A 20,109-nucleotide genomic window follows, 5' to 3' on the forward strand; every position below is an offset into this window, starting at 1 on the left:
AATTGGGGTTGTATATAAATCGAAGTATAGTATAGCATGTAGGCATGCACGATATCAATATCGACACTAACATGTCGCTTCTACCAAAACAATCTCTTTATTATCGTGGTTATTTGCAGTGGTGTCCAACTACACAGCATCATACTGATTTGTTGTGCTTCTCATGTACTTAATTAAGGAAAGCAAAATATTATAATATAAACTGAGTTGACAATGAAGCAGATTTGTCTGTTTTCTTCTTGTCATTTTTATCAGGCTAAAACATAATCACACAGTGGCCGCCATGTACGGATTCGCTGTGCGCAACAGCTCTCAGATGTTTACGAGACCCGAGTGTTGTTTATTCTGGTTTTATGAAACACAGTCTGTTGCGCTGAAGACATGTGGCCTCCCTCGAGAGCAGTTTGTTTCATTCAAATGTCAGTATTGATTGACCAGCTGAAATGAAAGTGATTTGGCTCTCAACCCCCCCCCCTCCCCCACCCAAAAAAAAAGCATGCATCTTTATTCATTTCATGACAGCACACCAACCTCATGTACAGTACATAAAACAAAGTGAAGTGATTGCATATTTTGCTCGGGAAATGCTTTCTGTTATCACTTCCTGATAGCCCATCAGACGGACCCTTGTCAGAATCCCGCCAGGAGATTTGAATCACTGGAGCTGTTTTTGTCAAATACTCTGGCTTGATAAGTGGTCGCGAAAAGCTGAATCAAGATGTGACGGAAAATACTTTGACTTAATTCTTTTTCATATACAGTGCGGTGCTATTAAATGGGCCTTTGTTGCTACAGGATGCACTGAGTAAGTGCTGAGGTTGTGTTTACCTTTCATTGCAAAGCACAGCTGGACTAAAATGTCTTTATTATAACAGTTCCAATTTGGCAGCCAGTTGTTCAAAACAGAACAGCTGCTTAACAAAAAAATCTCCAAAACCTCCATGTTTCTCATTTACTTTGCACTTTTTGCTCTTTCCTCCTCTCTGTCACAGTCCATTAAACAGAATAAATCTGTCTTGAAGCCTGAAGGTTAACAACATCCTTGTCATTTGATTCATAATTTGACCCATTCCTTGAAAAAAAAAAAAAAAAAACAGAAACACTCAACAATCGCCTCATTGTAATTTCAGTTTTTTTGTTTGTTTGTTTTTGTCGAAGCAGCATCACATGAAATTTCCCGAAATGATCACAAGTACACACAGGCACACTACGAAGGACAACTCGACACACAAACAGTACACGTTTGCGTATCACACTAACTTTTGCATGGCTGCAAACGGTGTTGAGCTTTCTGGTTGCACAAGCAAACCCAACATCAATACCGTAAACCAGGTGGGGGCAACCTACAGACGGTGGGTGATAGATGGCCAGTTTCAACATGTATTATGGACAACCATGACTCTAAGCATTTCCAATAACAATGAAAACCTCACAAGAACTGTTATGTTATTTTTATTTTTTTTAAAAGCCCACTAAACATTCAATCCACCAATAATCCTATTGCTTAATAACAAACATATTGTCAGCTACCTAAAATAACACCCCGAGTCATTTTTTTTCTCCAGAAAGCACAGAAATTAGCACAAATTAGAGTTATTATATTTATTAATAATTTCCTGTTGGGTTTGAACTGCATCATGTGTTCAATTGAGGTCGAAGGAGATTTTAGCATCATGACATGAATACAAATATGAATTGGGGTCAAAAATGACACTTTAGGAAGGTGAGGATTGCGAATCGTCCCTGAACGGAGAGAGGTTCCCGACACATATGTAGCCGTTTACAATCCCATTTGGAATTGCTGCGCGCGCCTTTAAAGCTCAGTGGAGTCCGCTCCAATAGTCCGCCCGAGCATCCATCATCGACTTCCATCCAATGGAGGGATCAAATCATTCGAATGCAAAGTTTGGACATCTTACCTTCACGCCATAAGTTTGAGCGGATCTGCGTCGCTGCTTGCGTGCTGTTGCCTTCGGTTAAATCCAGCACTGACAATCAACTCCCCACTTTATTCGTCTTCATGCGCTTTGCACGTTGTCGACTGGTCTCGCGCCGCGTCGACTCGTGCGGGGGGGCATCGGTGCACGTTTGGAACAGCGCCACACACACACACACACAAAACACTTTTGGGAAGGAATAATAGCCACAGTAAAGCTCAGGTCGCTTTGAATCAGCAAGCAATTAAAAACGCATCTCCGGGAATACTTTGACTCGTTTATCAAGAGGCTGAGCAGCTTTTACGCACGGAGTAAGCGTCCGTTTATGACTGAGCGAGGAGGCGCACAGTGAAGACGAAGGAGGAGAAGGCGGGGTTGCATGTGCCCGAAGCCCCACCGGAGTGGGGGGTGGGGGCGCTCACTGTGTGTACACTTTGGTTTGGACGCGCCGCGCCGCTTCACGGTTCTATCGTCATTCCAGGCGCCAATCAGTCCAAGCGTGCGTAACTTCCGCGCCCTCTTGAGAGGAAACCAGTTGGCAGCAGAAGTGGATGTGCTGACCAGCGGCTGAGTGGAAATGTTCACGTGGCGGGAAATTAAAAGGCTATTAACTGGAAATTTCATTTGCGAGGATGCGCTTTAAACGCCGGAAATGTGGGACGCTTCAGGCGCGATATTAGGACACGTTGCGAGAAGACTGCAGAACCGGCTTGTTCTGCTTCAGCGCTCGCACAAACAGAAGTGCTGGAGCACCCGAAAGCGCTGCTTCTCAAACTGGGGGTGGTGGGGGTCGAGGAGGTCCAAGAGCTTAGCTCGGGGGTCCGTCAAATCATTTGCAATAAATTAGTATCATTTACAAAGTAAATTGGAAGCGTATTCCACAATTTCAGAGCAACGGACTTCAAGGTTCTGTCATACTCTAGTCATAAGTACAATAAATATATGCATGAAAAACACTTCTAGACCATAAATATACAACAGTTCAGTGCGGCAGCTTGACAATGTTTTAAGAGGAAGAAGATGAGTCACGTCAAGGGAGAGCATGCAAACAAAAAATGGTCTCGTAATTTGTATGAAAATGCGTTTTCTTTTCATCAATATTGTTTCACCTTTTATAGAACACGGCATAAGTTGAAATCAAATATCACACTTCTTATACTTATTGGAATAATCCTATACAATTGCAGTACTTTTACTTGATTCGACATGGTAAAAACACACTGAGAATTGTGCTTTGGATTTGCCGAATCAAATTACATGGGAAAAACTTTACGTAATTAAAAAATCTTATAGTTGATGTTTTTGGTATGATTATTTTTGGTGTGTGTATGAATGCTTCAAGGGCCCTGATTGAAGTCTAAATTGCTTGTTTTAAGTATAATTTTTGAATAAACTCGCATATTCAAAACTGATTTTGCTTTTTTTCCCCTTTTTTTTTTTTAAAGTTAAGGTTGAATTTCTTGGAACCAGCTCAAAGGAGAAACAAAATGTTTTGTTTCAAGAAAATATATCCTACGATAAGCCTTTTTTACTAATTAAAATTAACAAGTAAGATTTAAATCCTTAAATTAAGTACAATATATATATATATATATATTTTATCATGAAAATTTTTAAGCAAACATTTCTCAAAATTCTTGCTTATAATAAGCACATTTTTCTAATTTTAAGACTTGTTACTGTCTTAAAGGCGTGAGATTACACAATGTGAACAGTCCATCCCGGTCTTTGTGGCGGCCTCTCAATGTGGAACGCTCCCACAGGTTTGTCTGGCCTCACCTCGACCCTCGGTGTCTTGCTGTGTCTCTACACTAATAATCAACATGTGCTATGCATGTGTGTGTGTGTGTTCATGTGGGTGTGTTTTGCGTTTGTGTGTGGGAGGGGGTAGGTCTTGTGTTTCTTACCATTTGAATTGTCTGTTTTTGTTTCTGTAAAGCACTTTGTGTTGCATTCTGATGTGTGAAAGGTGCTACATAAATCAATTCGATTTGGTTTGGATTCTCTTCATTTTAAGTTTAGTTTGCTAATGGACTTCAGTTGAGTTCACTGCCACAGTTCACAGCACTCGTATTTCACATTTTCACTCATATGTCAAAGTGAAAAATTGTCCGAATGATGGATTGTATCTCGAAAAACTTGCTAGTTAAGTCACTCATATCTCAAAGCACCACTGTATAGGAAGGTCTGGTAAAGTAGTATCAAGTGTCATTGTATCGGCGCATTTTTCCAGCACCAGCATACTACTTTCGTTATCAGTGCATCCCTAATCATTACATTCTTTATTCATTCTTAATTGTCACACAATTGTAAAAGTCAGTCACTATAAAACAACAAATGCTTACCTCACCTACCACTTCTGGAGAATATTCTTCTTCTCTTTCCACATTCATTTCCTCTTACCACACTCTTTGCTGCTCTGTGTTCAGAATAAATTTTGGACAAAAAGCCACACGAAAAAAACAAGCAAAACACACACACACAGTTAATCGTTCAAGAAACTAAGGTCATACGTGATGTCCAACTCGACTGTGATTCACACTTTGTTTGTTTGTGTGACTTTTAAATTGTTAAATTATGAAATGTAACCTCTCAGCTCCATTCACAATTTCCAATAAAAGAGCTGTGTCAAAAATCTTTTCAGTGGGATTTGAAATATTAGAACTTGTAATGGCAACGCAGTTCAGCCATCATTAAATGTATTGTTCTAACAATGCTATAATGAACATCATTATTTCTCAGTCTCAATATTAGAATACATTCAGAAAACCATTCCACAGGCTGTGGGAAAGCTGGCTGGATTCAACTATCATGTTGGGATCACGTCAGGCAAAGATCCTGTCAGGAATGTGCCTGGTTGTTTCCCCTTACTGGCAGATAAATAAGGCACACTGCGTGCCAGCCCACCAGGCTGCCACGACTCGGGATAATGCACCCTCATATGCATTAGGCCCGAAAAGAGCGCACACACATCCTCGCAGTTTGTCGTGGGAAGATACAAACACACGTAAACGGCGACTGCCATCAGGAAACTTTGCAGCCTGCTGCCACCTGAGATGGCCTCTATTAACTTGAGTTGATGAGGGGATGTTGGCGGAATGCTAAGGGATTCGAAACAATATCATTCTCAGCGCATACTCCATTTTTTTTAATTTGACACTCTCTCTTTTTTTTTTTATACACCAGTGGTTATCACTTTAAGGTTTACATCCATGAAAAATTGATGACATTACAGTTGGTTAGCATTGAGGAGGCTTGTGCGCAGAGTGGTTGGCACATAAAGCAAAGACATCACGTTTAAAGGAGAGCAGAGGCAAAGGATGTGTCGGCTTCCTCTCAGGAGAGTCACTTTTCTAAAGGAGAAGACAGCGTTATTCTCCATGGGAGGAAACAGGCCAAATCACACCAACACACCTCTGTGTATCCATTGGTAAATTGCGTGAGCCCAACCTATCTGTGGATCCTATTCGCAATTTTCTTTTTTTCATTTATTTTTTTTTTCCTGTGGAACCTATCCTTAGCTATCTGCTGAAAAACCTTTAGTTTCTTTTTTGGTGCTCTTTCTGTAATATTCTAGGAAGCCACAAGATGGCGCCAAAACCCTGGCTCAAAGAAAAGTAGTATTTGGTATCAAGAAAGTGTGTTGATGTAAGTATGTCGAGGAGGAGCTAAGTTTAGCCTGGGTTGTTGGTGGAACTTAATGAGAGTCTTCGCTACATGTACATGCTCACTGCAGGTGCATTTTTTGCAAAATCAAATCACGTTATTTTTATGAAAAATGTGAGAAGAATCTGAAATGATATTGAATTGTTATGGGATCATAGTTTATAAACATTTTGGGGCGTCATTAATCGCTCACATTTTTTTTCGCTATAAGCAGCAGGGTGATTCTCACATTGTGTACCACTATTAGTACATGGGCTCCCTCTAATGGTACGTGAAAGAATCACTGGCTTACAGTACAATTCTGTTATATTTAACTTGTGCGTGAAATACATGTGCATTTACTCTTTAAGAAGTGTTTGGTTTTAAAATCAATGCTATTACTGGGGAACAAATTTTATGTTTAGTACATTTGAATTTAATCCTTATATAAGAATGTTTATATGTTTATATACATATCATTGTTGGGCTCAATGAATAAAAAAAGATAGAAGGTATCACTGAGAGCAGCGGTGAATCCAAAGCTGCCAAATGGGATAAAACCCATCAAAAAAGTGTGAAATTAAAGTAGAAACAAGAGGTAGAAAAAAAAATTGATTTCCCACGGTAAAGTGAATTAAAGGGAAAATATCTTATTTAATTTGTAGAAAAGTCATCCCCAGAGGGTGACAGCAGAGCGCCTTCACTTTTTCTCCATTTAAAGCATATTATTGTCTCATTGAGCTGACTCGCTCTGACAGAACAATTATGCACTTAAGTGAATATAATGGAGGAAAGATGTTGCCACTCAAGTCAACATACGGATGCTGCCTTCTAGTGGAGGGTTTATGTCTACTTTCAAAGGCCTCTTTTTGTTTAATGATACCTTTTCCTATGCAATGAGTGATAGCAGAGCGCAGCTTTACAGGCACACGCTCATATTTTGTGCAAGCTGGAGGAAGCCAGTGAGACAAGAGAGAAAGAGAGATGTCCTGAGTGAAATATAAGTACAGGAGCGGTAAGAATATAAATAATTAATGCAGGATTGGGAAAAAAAAGAAGAAATTTCAGCCGCTTTCACTCCAGGACTTTTGGTGGACAAAGAGAAGCAAAGCCAATTTGAGGGACTTTTCGATGGCGAGAGCAGACGCTGGAGTGTAGCTATAGGAGGTCGAGGTCATCCAGTGCCTACGCCAACATGCTCAATAGCCTTTTGGCCACTTGTAACTGTGGATGATGGCCATGAATTTGTCAGGATGCTTTCATGTTCTCCAGTTCCTCGCCATGGAGCATATTGCAGACGGAATCAACTTTAAAAAGCTTTTCTCATCAGCGAGTGAGTGAATGTGAAGTGTAGAGGATAGGAAATACCCAGTGAAAGACTCACTCGCCCGAGTTGTACTCAACTGGATATAAATTCATCCATCCATTTTCAACATCGCTTATCCTGGTTAGGGTCGCGGGGCGCTGGAGTCTATCCCAGCTGACTTCGGGCGAAAGGCGGACTACACCCTGAACTGGTCGCCAGTCAGTCGCAGGGCACATATAGACACGGACAACCATTCGCACTCACATTCACACCGTCACTGAGTTGCCCGCACCAAAGTGAGGCGAATGTACCACTACACCATCAGTGACTTGGATATAAATTCATCTGTAGGTAGTCACGCGGAAAGAAATGCAAAGGGATTTTCAGTTTGTGACGGAGTTCTGTTCCAATGCACTGTAGTCTATCACCAACTTATGCTTGGTTTGAATTCGTTTTAACAAAGTAGTAACATTATAATTATTTTATACAGCGGCTGAAATAAGTATTTAACGTCACCATTTTTCTCACTAAATATATTTCCAAAGCTGCTATTGACATGAAATTTTCACCAGATGTTGGGAACAAACCAAGTCATCCATACATAGAAACAAAACAACACCTAAAATCTATCAATAATCAAACGGCAATCCAGCCCCTTGTCAGTGCAAATGAATATCAGCTGGTTCAGTCCTAATTGATGGCTTACAAAATGGTCTCATTGTCAAGGTGTGAGTCAAGACACATCTCAAGATGGGTAAGAGCAGAGAACTGTCTCAAGATCATCGCAAGCTAATTGTTGCAAAACATAACGATGGCATTGGTTACAGGCGCATAGCTAAGCTTCTGAGTGTTCCAGTGAGCACGGTTGTTTGGAGGAATGGGCCAAACTCACACCAGAGCAATGCATGTGACTAGTTTCTCCATACAGGAGGCGTCTTGAAGCTGTCGTTGCAAACAAAGTTTTTTTTTTTACAAAGTATTAAATAAATACGAGTTGGCGTGTTCAATATTTCTTCCCTGTGTCATTTCACATTATTACACACAACTTAATTTCTGACCTTATTTGTTCAACTTTCTTTGTATGTATGGATTACTTGGGTTGTTCCCAACATCTGGTGACATTTTCATGTCAATAGCACCTTTGGAAATATATTTAGTGAGAAAAATGCTGAGGTGTTCAATTCTTACTTCAGCCGCTGTATATTTGTGTGAAAAAATAAATAAATTCCTGGCCTACATGTAAAAACAGTTCAATTGAAATAATAAATACAGTAATAACAGTGTGCTTTCTTGTGCCGCATGATGACATATTCTTATACCGCTGCACTAGCGAGTTCATTGCTTTCTGTTCATAGCCTCAAAATGTCATAATTACATACAGTATTTGGATATGGAAAATACTTCAACGCAATAAATATGAAACAATTAAATGAAAAACTGTAAACAACTAAGTGTGCCTTTTTGTGCCACGTGAAGACAAATTCTTCTGCTAACCTCGAAGAGTTGGATCATTGATCATTGTACACCGAGGGCGCCCTGTAGTCGCCATATCGCCGTTGGGGATAACATACCCAATTGGTTCTTTGTATCCGATCATTCATCTCATGTAATCCTCAAAAGTTAATACCGTTGTCAAGTTGCATTGCATAGTGATAGCTTGTTCACGTAGGTGAAGACAAAAACTTGTCTACAAACAACACACACAAAAAAAAACCCACACTTTTTAGCATTTAGTCACCAACGAGGTCCACAAGCCATGGCCAGACTGAAAATACTCTGTCGATAGGGTAAATAACTTAAGATTTGGATTGGATTTGCTGTATAATTAATTACACAGCAATTGTTAAAATTGCTCTTTCGTTTAAACGAGATGAATAAATAAGATACTGAGAAACTGCTTGGACACTTGGCGTTACATTACGAGTTTACATTGAAATATGTGGCAGAGATGATGATGATTTAAAGCACTTCAATGGAAATCCACTCCCAGACTCAAAAAGGACATTACCACCATCATGAGCCCCCACACCATTGCTTGCAGAACAAACAACATAAATGCGCACAGTGTTTGCGTTCTCACCCTCTCACTGAACCCCATGTGTTTGGATGAGTAAAACAAGCAGGTTTGCTATCGCTGGAGCCACAATGTGCTCCCTGGACAAACAATAAAGCATTTAGTCTGACCCCACGGTGCAAAGAGGAGCCTACAGGACAGAGCAGAAAGCACGCAGATGGATGCAAGGAGACTCGCTGAGGAAAAGCAGGTCAAAAGTGATCACATTTGATTTTGTTTTGTCTTTATTGTGCTTGAGCTTGTACTGCGGGCAAAGATTTCTTTCTTTATTTTGTATTCTGCTTTTGCAAATGCCAATTTAGGGCTTGTTAAGTAATCAAGGAGGAAATGCGTGTCACTTTTACAGCCTCAAATGTATCACATCTGCTGGGGATAACGCTCGAGGAGGGAAATGGCTGCGAGTCTCTTTTAAAAATGTAGAAATTCTCTTTCAATATGTTGTGTCATTTTGCCAACATCAGACTGATTCCGCTCGGTCTCTTCCTGGAATTATCTTCATCTCTGCTACCTGACTATTTGCTGTGAATGCATTAACAAAAAAATTCCACCTTTCAAGAGCTTTGAAAGTCCTCAACCTGTTGCGACTATACATTTATGAGTACAATTACGATTTGATTCTTGTAAAATAATTGTATTCTCGAAAGAAAGCAACATTTAAAAAATACGTTGGGCTCTATTTTCTTAGACTGTGCAACGTGCGCCGGAGTGCAAATGGTGGCATACACTACCTTGATATTTTTGCAAGCCCACCTCCTCACAGATTTATTCCAAATGCAGCACTGGATTTGCCCTAGTCACGAAAATAGAGCCCTTTGTGTTTACATAACATTTGGTCTTTTATTATTGTACTACTGTGACCGCATTCCATCTAAGCTACAAGCACGCCTTGTCCAAGCTAGATGTGTCCTTCTCTAGGAATAAAATCAAGCACTTAGGACCATTGCCTCTCATACAAAGAACATCTAAAGTGCGGATAGGGCCCTGTATAATTGCGCTAGGAACCAGGTGACTAAAGAAATTAACATTGCAAAGAGAAACTATGTAGTAAAGTTAGAAAAACAGTTTACCGCTAACAATGCGCTGGTCGCTGGACTCTAAATCAGTCTGGAATGCATTATAATAACCAATTACAAGTGACGATCCCCCCAAGCTGAGAACAATAGTAGACTTGCCGACGACTTGAACACCTTCTACTGCAGATTTGAAAAGGACACTTTCACCCCCCACACAGCCGCACCACCGACTACAATCACACTTCTGACCTCTGCGTTGACCATTAAAAAAAAACTAAAACTAGCAGACATTCCAACAGCTTCTTCCCTCTTGCCATTAACTTCTTAAACAGTTAACCTACAATTCCATTGCAAAATGCTGCCGATTTTTTGTCTTGAGTTTGTTGTCACATTTCTGTCGGGCCAATTATAGATTACTCGTGCACTCACTGTAGTAGTCTCGCCACGCTGCACTATTTGCATATCTGTTGTCGACCAAAACTGGCCACTCATGCCAGAGGAGCATCTGCACCACTTGCAAACTGACTGAGGAGTATCTGCAACATTTCCACAATCGACATTGTCCCAGATTATCTCACTACTCTTCACTTTAAACTGCATACATTTCTTGAAGTCTCTGTGCCCTTTGCACAATGGTCATTGCACCGCACTATTGTTCTCTTAGTCATTTCAAACTGCTCGAATTGCTAGAGGACTCTGCCTCTTCTTTGCACAATTGTCAAAAAGAAATTGTACCAGCATGACCACATTACTGGTAACCTTTTATTGCTCAGTGACTGTGTTTTTTATGTCTTTATGTCTCAAAAGTATTCTGTTGTTGTACTCCAACTACTGGAGACAACATTTTTGTGTGTTTTTGACATACTTTGCAAATAAAGATGATTCTGATTCTGGCCTAATTTCTAGTGGAGTATATGATTTAGATTTTTTTTGGTACTAACATTCCTTACAGTACAGCAACGTAGTGAGTTCCCACATGGAAAATGGTAGGTAAAGGACACAAAGTGTAACTGTGTTGTCGTTTAAGCCACATGTCTACTTCATAGAGAATGTCCTGGCTAGCCAGGAGTGGATTTTTTAAGTCGATTTTTCAGGTATCTACTTCATTTAAGTATTTAGCAGGACAGTCCCCATCCATGGCCTGGAGTCGGAGAATTGCTCGATGTTGTTGGCTCAAGAAAAGATTTGTGGTGAATGTATTATGTCTCGTGTCAGCCTACAAACCAAGAGGTTGTTGTTTATTCATCTGAAACAGCATCACACAAATGTGAATATCAGTGCACCATGATTTAAAAAAATTAATAAAAACAAATATTGAAAATTTAAATCCCTTTTTCTGGTCCGCTGATTCAGCTTTCTGTCAAGTGTATTGAGCACTTAGCCTGGTTAGGAAGCTGTGCTATCAACGCTGCTGCCATCTCCATTCTTGCAACCTCTCAGTCGGTGCGCGTGCCTGCTGAACGGAATTACTAGTACGCTTGTCAAACAGGAACAGAGAAACTTCCTCTCTCTTCATGTAGAATAACTACCATCGTAAATAAAACATTATTTGACGCACTTTAGCTTCCATTATGTGTTACTTTACATTAGCAAATACAATTTGCGGGAATGAAGATAAGTGACTGACAATGTATAAAAAAGGAATGTTACGGCACAAAACGTCCACAGAGACCAGAAACTGAAGAAATTGGGGCAGGGAATGTCCAGTAATGAAGGCAGTACGTAGCAGGAGGTTAAGGATCTTTACTTTAAAAGAGAAGAAGGAGAGCTCTTGAGTATAATTGGAAGCCAGTGAGTGCTGTGAAAGACGCTCTATGATGTGATCATTAGCCCGAGTGTGGATCTGTCTCTCTTGAGTGAGATGGAAACGAGAGCGGGAAGGAGACTGAGCCCAGATGTCGATTGTGGCCAAAAGGGGAAGGAAAAGGTTCCATAGGAATAGCAGGATGGCGGAAAATAAAGAGAGGGGGTTCGACAGGAGTGCGTGCCAAAAATATTCCGGTTCATCCTGGGATCCCTTTGAAACATCAGCTGTGGAGTCAAGTTAGTGTTCCAATTTATCAATGGCAAGGAGAGCAGTTGGGAGTACGTTGTGCTGAAATATATAGCAGCCTGAGACATGAGCTGGAGGAGGAGTGTGAGCTATGCACTTTTAATAAGAGCAATAGATAATTTCAATGAAAACTGGAGCACAACTAAAAGAAATGAAACATGGAGTAACACCAATGTTGTGCTCTGGGGGCCCCTCTGTAGTTATCAAGTGAAATTTACTATGAAGCCGAGTTGACTGCGGTAAACATGCACTTGTTGACAGGCAGACCGAGGCCAAGTTGGGTGGATGTAAACATCTCAAGAATAAGTGATGCCATTTTTTTTCTTTTTTCTGCCAAGTGGCATGAATTGGATGTGTGTCATGGCAGTAAAAAAAAAGATAAATAAAAACAGTATAAACCATCCATTTAATCTGATCTAAAAATGTGGTTAATCAGAGGAACTGTATGTAGAATATAAATTAGGTCCCGTTGTGGCGATATTTTCTATTTAGATTCTGGAAAACACCATGAGTTGCTGTTTGAGTTAATTCCTCGCAAGAAAGGATCATTACAATGTGCATTGATTAACATGGCAGCTGCTGTCACACTTGCTATAGTGTACGAAACAAAAGCTGCCTTATGATCACAAACATACAATTGTTTACGCTTACTTGGAACATAGTTTTATTTATTTTATATTTTTTTCATAGTTCTGTTTTCACTATTTCTTTTCAAACTATATTTAAGTGCAATTTTTTTTTAACTTTAAATGGAATCATTATTTAAATACAGTTTATTAAAAATTTCCTGCCCCCTCATCCATCCATCCATTTTCTGAGCCGCTTATCCTCACAAAGGTCGAGGGCATGCTGGAGCCTATTTTAGCAATCTTTGGGCGAGAGGCGGGGTACACCCTGAACTGGTCGTCAGCCAAACGCAGGGCACATATAAACAAACAACCATTCGCACTCACATTCACACCTAAGGGCAATTTAGAGTCTTCAATTAACCTAGCATGCATGTTTTTGGGATGTGGGAGGAAACCGGAGTGCGGTATGGGGAGAACATGCAAACTTTGTGAGGCAGAAGTGCTAACCAGTCACTCACCGTGCCGCCTGCTCCCTCATGTTAGGCTAATTTTAGCAACAAATTGTGATTCAATCAGAAATCGTTTGAAACTGTGAAAAAATCTCTTACTTCCACAGCAGAAGAGGCAAGGTTGCGTTGAGTTTCCTGCTCGAGACACATTGTGGCACATGTGGGCCTCCTTGACGAAAATGTTTGTATGAGTTACTGACGGCGATGGCAGGTGTTGAAAGAGCAGCAACATCCTGATGAAAAACTTTGTAGCGCTAACTGCGACGCGAGCGCCCACGCCATCGCAGGCGAAGACGACCTGCTCGACTTGATTCATTGTCATTCCCACTCCCACGTCTGCAGCCTTTGCCCTTTTCATACCGGGCTTAACGCCATTAGACCACATGCGCGCGCCCCTCCTCTAATTAGCGACAAGGCATTACACAGGATCCAGTTAAATATTTAATTTGCGCGAGAAGGTCACTGCGGAAAACTATTCGGAGAAAATCTTTGAATTTATGTCGGTAATTATGAAACGTAAGCAGTGTGCCCGGGAGCGCCAAAGGAAAAATAATGACGGCGGACCACCTAAACAACATGGAAGCTAGGGAACTGTGGCAAAATACAACCCTGCACCGACAGCAGAGTCCATGCTCACTCTGGGTCAAAGGTCACACAGAGAGTTCTTTTTTTCTTGAAAGTGTAATGGCACGCCGGTGCCACAATGATCTGCTTACATTAAAACACTTCGATGATTTGGCTAAAATGAATCCGCCCTGCCTACACCCCCACTCCTCAGCATATCCTGGATTATCCGTGAACCGAAAATGAAGCCTATTTAACATAAGCAGAACAGTGAAGGCGAGGAGTCTCCTTGCCGACGGGTTTGCGTGTCTGTGAGAGTGATCGTTGCACATCCCGGGGCTCGTTGTGTACCGCACTTGTGCTTTTCCACAGCGCCGTCAACTACAAGACACGTGTCAGACGGCCTCCTTCCCTTGCTTTTCCCTCTCGCCATCTCTGCCTTTTGCCCACTTTCACCCCATCATGAGTGCGCTTCTCATGCTGTCATCAACAAGCACAAAGTCACTTCTTCTTCCTTGTCCCATAGTTCTGACTCCCCTACTGTCATTAAAATATTAATGCTAGGGATGTAATGGGGGAAAAAAAATAAATAAATTGGAATCTATGTCACAATAAAGTGCCTTTTGTGTCCTCATCAGAATCACTCAGTCATCATGAAAATCTAGCAAAATAATGAAACTCAGAAGTCTTATCATAAAGGGCCATGTATTTGTGCACATATCAGTTCAATGATAAGTGTCTTTCATTTCATACCATTTGTTTTCCATTTAATGTACCATTGATGATTTTGGCATGTTCTGCCAATAACTAAGACACTAAGACAATAACACTGTGATGTAGTTGTTAGCATGTCTGTCTCGCAGTTCTGATGTTTTGGGTTCGAATCGTGACTTGCTTTATTTTCTGGCTTCCTCCCACATTCCCAAAACACACGTCAGCTTTTTTGAAGACTCTAAATTGATCATAGGTGTGATTGTGAACGTGGATGGTTGTTTGTGTGCTGCGTTGTTGCTATTCTTTTTAAATTGGTGTAAATTTGGAAATTAAAAAAAAATAATAAAAAGAATAGTGTAGTTCAAATGTCGTGCGTGACCAAGCCGTAGCGTTTATGGAGAGAAGCGACCAGGCCCAACGACGTTGAGATGATTTAAACCCCCCCTCCAAAACATAATAATATATAATTCAACAAAAACATATCATTTTCACAGTGAATGGGATGACAAATTCTTTTTTACCACTGTGGAAAAATCCTGCGTTTGTCTCATTTGTGGAGCTTTATAGATATAGTCGGACTCGCCTCCACACACAGCTTGGGCTCTGGTAGCAGTCCTCTCGGGAGGGGTTGGACTCTCTTCCACTCTGGAGTGTTGCCCCCCCGGCCTGTACATTGGCGTCCACCGCGGTGGACGAGAGGGTAGCCTCCCTCCGCCTTCGGTTGGGGGTACGGGTACTGACTGTTGTTTGTGCCTATGCACCAAACAGCAGTTCAGAGTACCCACCCTTTTCGGAGTCCTTGGAGGGGGTGCTGGAGAGCGCTCCCGCTGGGGGCTCCATCGTTCTGCTGGGGGACTTCAACGCTCACGTGGGCAATGACAGTGAGACCTGGCAGGGCGTGCTTGGGAGGAACGGTCGCCGCGATCAGAACCCGAGCGGTGTTCTGTTATTGGACTTCTGTGCTTATCACGGATTGTCCATAACGAACACCATGTTCAAGCATAAGGGTGTCCACACGTGCACTTGGCACCAGGACACCCTAGGTCGCAGTTTGATGATCAACTTTGTGGTCGTGTCATCGAGCTTGCGGTCGCATGTCTTGGACACTTGGGTGAAGAGAGGGGCGGAGCTGTCAACTGATCACCCACTGGTGGTAAGTTGGCTCCGATGGTGGGGGAAGATGCCAGTCCGACGTAGCAGGCCCAAACGTATTGTGAGGGTCTGCTGGGAACGTCTGGCAGATTCCCCTGTCAGAAGGAGATTCAACTCCCACCGCCGACAGAACTTTGCTCATGTTCCGGGGGACTCAGGAGAGATGGAGTTCGACCGGACCATGATCCACGCCTCCATTGCTGAGGCGGCCGACAGGAGCTGTGGCCGTAAGGTGGTCGGTGCCTGTCGTGGCGGCAATCCCCAATCCTATCTGGCCTTTTTGGCCTGTGGGACTCCTGAGGCAGCTGATGGGTACTGGCTGGCCAAGCGGAATGCAGCTTTGGTGGTCGCTGAAGCAAAAACTCGGGTATGGGAAGAGTTCAGTGAGGCCATGGAGAAAGACTTCCGGACGGCTTCGAGGAAATTCTGGTCCACCATCCGTCGTCTCAGGAGGGGGAAGCAGTGCACCATCAGCACTGTGTATAGTGGGGATGGGGTGATGCTGACCTCAACTCGGGACGTTGTGAGCCGGTGGGGAGAATACTTCGAAGACCTCCCCAATTCCACCGACACGCCTTCCCATGAGGAAGCAGAGTCTGGGTTCTCTGAGGCGGGCTCTCCTATCTCTGGGGTTGAGGTCACCGAGGTTGTTAAAAAGCTCCTCGGTGGCAAGGCCCCGGGAATGGATGAGATTTGCCCAGAGTTCCTAAAGGCTCTGGATGTTGTGGGGGTTGTTAAGAAGGGGGACCGGAGGGTGTGTTCCAACTACAGAGTTATCACACCCCTCAGCGTCCCTGGTGAGGTCTATTCAGGGGTGTTGGAGAGGAGGGTCCGTCGGGAAGTCGAATTTCAGATTCAGGAGGAGCAGTGTGGTTTTCATCCTGGCCGTGGAACAGTGGACCAGCTCGACACCCTCAGCAGGGTCCTCGAGGGTGCATGGGAGTGCGCCCAACCAGTCTACATGTGTTTTGTGGACTTGGAGAAGCCGTTCAACCGTGTCCCTCGGGGGGTTCTGCGGGGGGTGCTTCGGGAGTATGGGGTACCGAACCCCCTGATACGGCCTGTTCGGTCCCTGTATGACCAGAGTCAGAGTTTGGTCCACATATCCGGCAGTAAGTCGGACTCGTTTCCGGTGAGGGTTGGACTCCGCCAAGGCTGCCCTTTGTCACTGATTCTGTTCATAACTTTTATGGACAGAATTTGAAGGCGAACCCGAGGCGTAGATGGGGTCCGGTTTGGTGGCCTCAGTATTGCATCTTTGCTTTTTGCAGATGATGAGGTTCTGTTGGCTTCATCAAGCCGTGATCTCCATCTCTCACTCGAGATGGGATGAGAATCAGCACCTCCAAATCTGAGACCATGGTCCTCAGACGGAAAAGGGTGGGATGCCCTCTCCGGGTCGGGGATGAGATCCTGCCCCAAGTGGAGGAGTTCAAGTATCTTGGGGTCTTGTTCACGAGTGAGGGAAGAATGGAACGGGAGATCGACAGGCAGATTGGTTCAGCGTCTGCAGTGATGCAGACTTTGTATCGATCCGTTGTGGTAAAGAAGGAGCTAAGCCGAAAGGCGAAGCTCTTGATTTACCGGTCGATCTACGTTCCTACCCTCACCTATGGTCACGAGCTGTGGGTCGTGACCGAAAGAACAAGATCCCGGATACAAGCGGCCGAAATGAGTTTCCTCCGCAGGGTGTCCGGGCTCTCCCTGAGAGATAGGGTGAGAAGCTCGGTCATCTGGGAGGATCTCAGAGTAGAGCCGCTGCTCCTCCACATTGAGAGGAGCCAGATGAGGTGGGTGTGGCATCTGATTTGGATGCCTCCCAGACGCCTCCCTGGTGAGGTGTTCCGGGCAAGTCCAGGAGACCCCAGGGATGACCCAGGACACGCTGGAGAGACTATGTCTCTCGGCTGGCCTGGGAACGCCTCGGGATCCCCCCCCCCGGAAAAGCTGGATGAAGTGGCTGTGGAGAGGGAAGTCTGGGCTTGGAATAGGCTACAGCTCACCTTTAACCCCAATAAAGACAAGCAATATAGAAAAAGGACTGATTTTGAGCTATATTTTGAACTGACGATATTCACCAGGTTCTAAATCATACATTCAAGTTGACTCCATTCGAACTTTGAAATTACCTGTTGTAAACTCAAGCACTTTCAATGTCTTTGTCAACGTTTCACAGTACTTTCAGGAAAATGTGTGCTTTCATTCAAATCAAGAAAAGAGTTTTCAGCATTTTTCTCCATCAGTGACCCAATAAAAAAACCTTTTAGGACTGGTTTAAGCCAATAGCATCGTCAATGTGTAATGTTGTATATCTCACCTACTGTAAAGGTTTTAGACATTTTTCTTAATAAAGCAACATTTATAGTTTTATTCACACAGTTGCAAATAAAGTTAGCCAAAAAGACCATCCTATGACAAACTGTACAAGACATTTTTCATAATCAACTATACAAAACTAAGTACATGTTGATGTCAATTGACTACACAACATACTGTCATCATACAAAGTACTATAAAAAGAAAATCTGTTTTATATTTAGTGCTAATGGTACCTGGATGCACCCTAATGAGGACAAGCGATATAGAAAATGGATTTGTGGCTGTACCTGAATGCAACACAAGCACCGCTGCCTTTGGAACAGATGTCTTTTTGTACGCCATTGTCAGCGCTGCTGTTTCAGCACCCTGAGTCCAGCCCGTGTGTGTGTGTGTGTGTCATGAGTTCTTTGCAGGGTTGACGTGTTGGAGTCTCACACCTGCACCTTGTCATCCTAATTACACCTAACTGCTCTTAAGACGCTGTGGGACTCCAACTCGACTATCAACGCTCTACGTCGAGTTCGTAGCCTAGCCACCTTGCCTATCTTTTTGCTTCCTGAGACCTAGTGAGTTACCTCTACCGAATTCTTGTTCTTTGTCCCTAGTCTGCCATCTGCCCTTGCTCCCTGCAAACCAGTACTCACCTCTTGCGGCCCACCGACAACATGGACTCCTACCCTGCCAGACCGGTCCTCGTTTGTTCACTTCCAAGCTGCAATAAACCCTTATTCACAAACTCGCCTCCCTGTTCTCTCTGCAAATGGGTCCAACTTGCAACCCGAATCCTGACAGCCATATGGTTTTGAGCTTCAATTATTTTTCATCTTAAGGAACTTAACCAACAATTCATTTTTCATTTCCCCTATGTCATATTTCAATTGACTTTGAAAAGTAACAGGAAGAAAAAAATAACATCCATTGGATATGTCCCCATCTGGCAAATCCTGTATCTTATGCAGTCTTCCATCCATCCATCCCTTTTCTTTATCCTCATGTGGGTCATGGGCATGCTGGAGCCTATCCCAGCTATCTTCGGGCGGGAGGCGGGGTACACCCTGAACCGGTCGCCAGTCAGTCGCAGAGCACATTGAAGCAAACAACCATTCGCACCCACATTCACACCTACGGGCAATTTAGAGTCTTCAATCAACCTACCATGCGTGTGTTTGGGATGTGGGAAGAAACCGGAGTGCCCGGAGAAAACCCACGCAGGCACGGGGAAAACATGCAAACTCCACACAGGCGGGGCCGGGATTTGAACCTCAGTCCCCAGAAATGTGAGGCAGATGTGCTAACCAGTCGCCCACCGCTTATGCAGTCTTGATTTGAGTAATACCTGCATTTTCATTCATATGCTAATGTGATTTTGAGACTGGTGCAAGTAAATCAAGCAGTGCCTTGGGTCTTGATTGGGCTTTTGCACGAGTTGGGCAGAATTGGCAAAGTTGTGTTTCTGCCTCAATGAGAAGGAGAGCATGAAATGATGAGGTGTGCGGTTTCAAAGTGCTGCTAAAGGAGAAATGGACGGGCCCTGAATAAAGGAGAGTCGATTTGGGAGGCTGGCATGAATAATACCAAAAGACCACAAAGACTACAAAAGAGGAAGTCTGCTGTCAAAAAAGCCTCAGGGGAAAGAGTTAAGTTTAAATTGGCTCCTTTATTTGGACCTTTGCTCAGTTCCAAACAAATGGTACACTTGATGCTCCACTGGGATGTGTGATACCATACTGCATTGTGGCCCCAAACCATGTTTTGTTATGTAAACAAACTTCACAGTGCGCATCCAGGGCTCTTAAAATATTCATTGTTGTAGTTTTTTATTGTTTTGTGTACTGCAGGCCACGAGTGGATCATCTGTGGCTTTGGCTGCTCTCCTCCCTGTCATCCTGTGATAGTTGCACATGACTGTCACGTGTATGAGTCATTGTGTTATTGTGTGAGTGTTGCGCATGTGGTGAAAAATGATTGGCGAGTCGTCCCCACTGAAGGTGCTGCTCACTGTCACATTGTGGAACCTTCACAATCAATTAATGTCTTGCCTCGTAGCTCAGAGGTGAGCAGGAGCGTCTCTGCGGGCTTCAAGGGCACATGGTGAAGATAATACGTGGACCGGAGCAAGATTTTATACATTTAATACCTCTGTTTGCCAGCAACCATGCATTTTCAAGTATATCCCATATGGTGACCGCAGGAAATGATTCTAGTATTCTAGCAGTATATTTTAGTATTATACTGTATTCTTGACAAAAAGTCA

The 20,109-nt window shown here is 43.1% G+C and overlaps 1 protein-coding gene across 3 annotated transcripts in view; it reads right to left on the bottom strand.

Annotated features, from left to right (window-relative positions):
- The window catches only part of drd2a (dopamine receptor D2a), a 78,238-nt gene extending 60,027 nt beyond the window's left edge, over positions 1–18,211 (bottom strand). For 2 of the 3 annotated variants that reach the window (XM_061782869.1, XM_061782868.1), the window contains exon 1: positions 18,143–18,211. In XM_061782869.1, the coding sequence (XP_061638853.1) occupies positions 18,143–18,197 (55 nt within the window). In that variant the 5' untranslated portion in view covers positions 18,198–18,211. Of the gene's footprint in view, positions 1–1,919; positions 2,301–18,142 lie in introns of those variants that run through there. The other variant, XM_061782870.1, reaches the window with a different exon arrangement.
- Positions 18,212–20,109: the final 1,898 nt, after the last annotated feature.

This window comes from Phyllopteryx taeniolatus, chromosome 8, assembly GCF_024500385.1.
Source record: "Phyllopteryx taeniolatus isolate TA_2022b chromosome 8, UOR_Ptae_1.2, whole genome shotgun sequence".
Classification (NCBI taxonomy): Eukaryota; Metazoa; Chordata; class Actinopteri; order Syngnathiformes; family Syngnathidae; genus Phyllopteryx; species Phyllopteryx taeniolatus.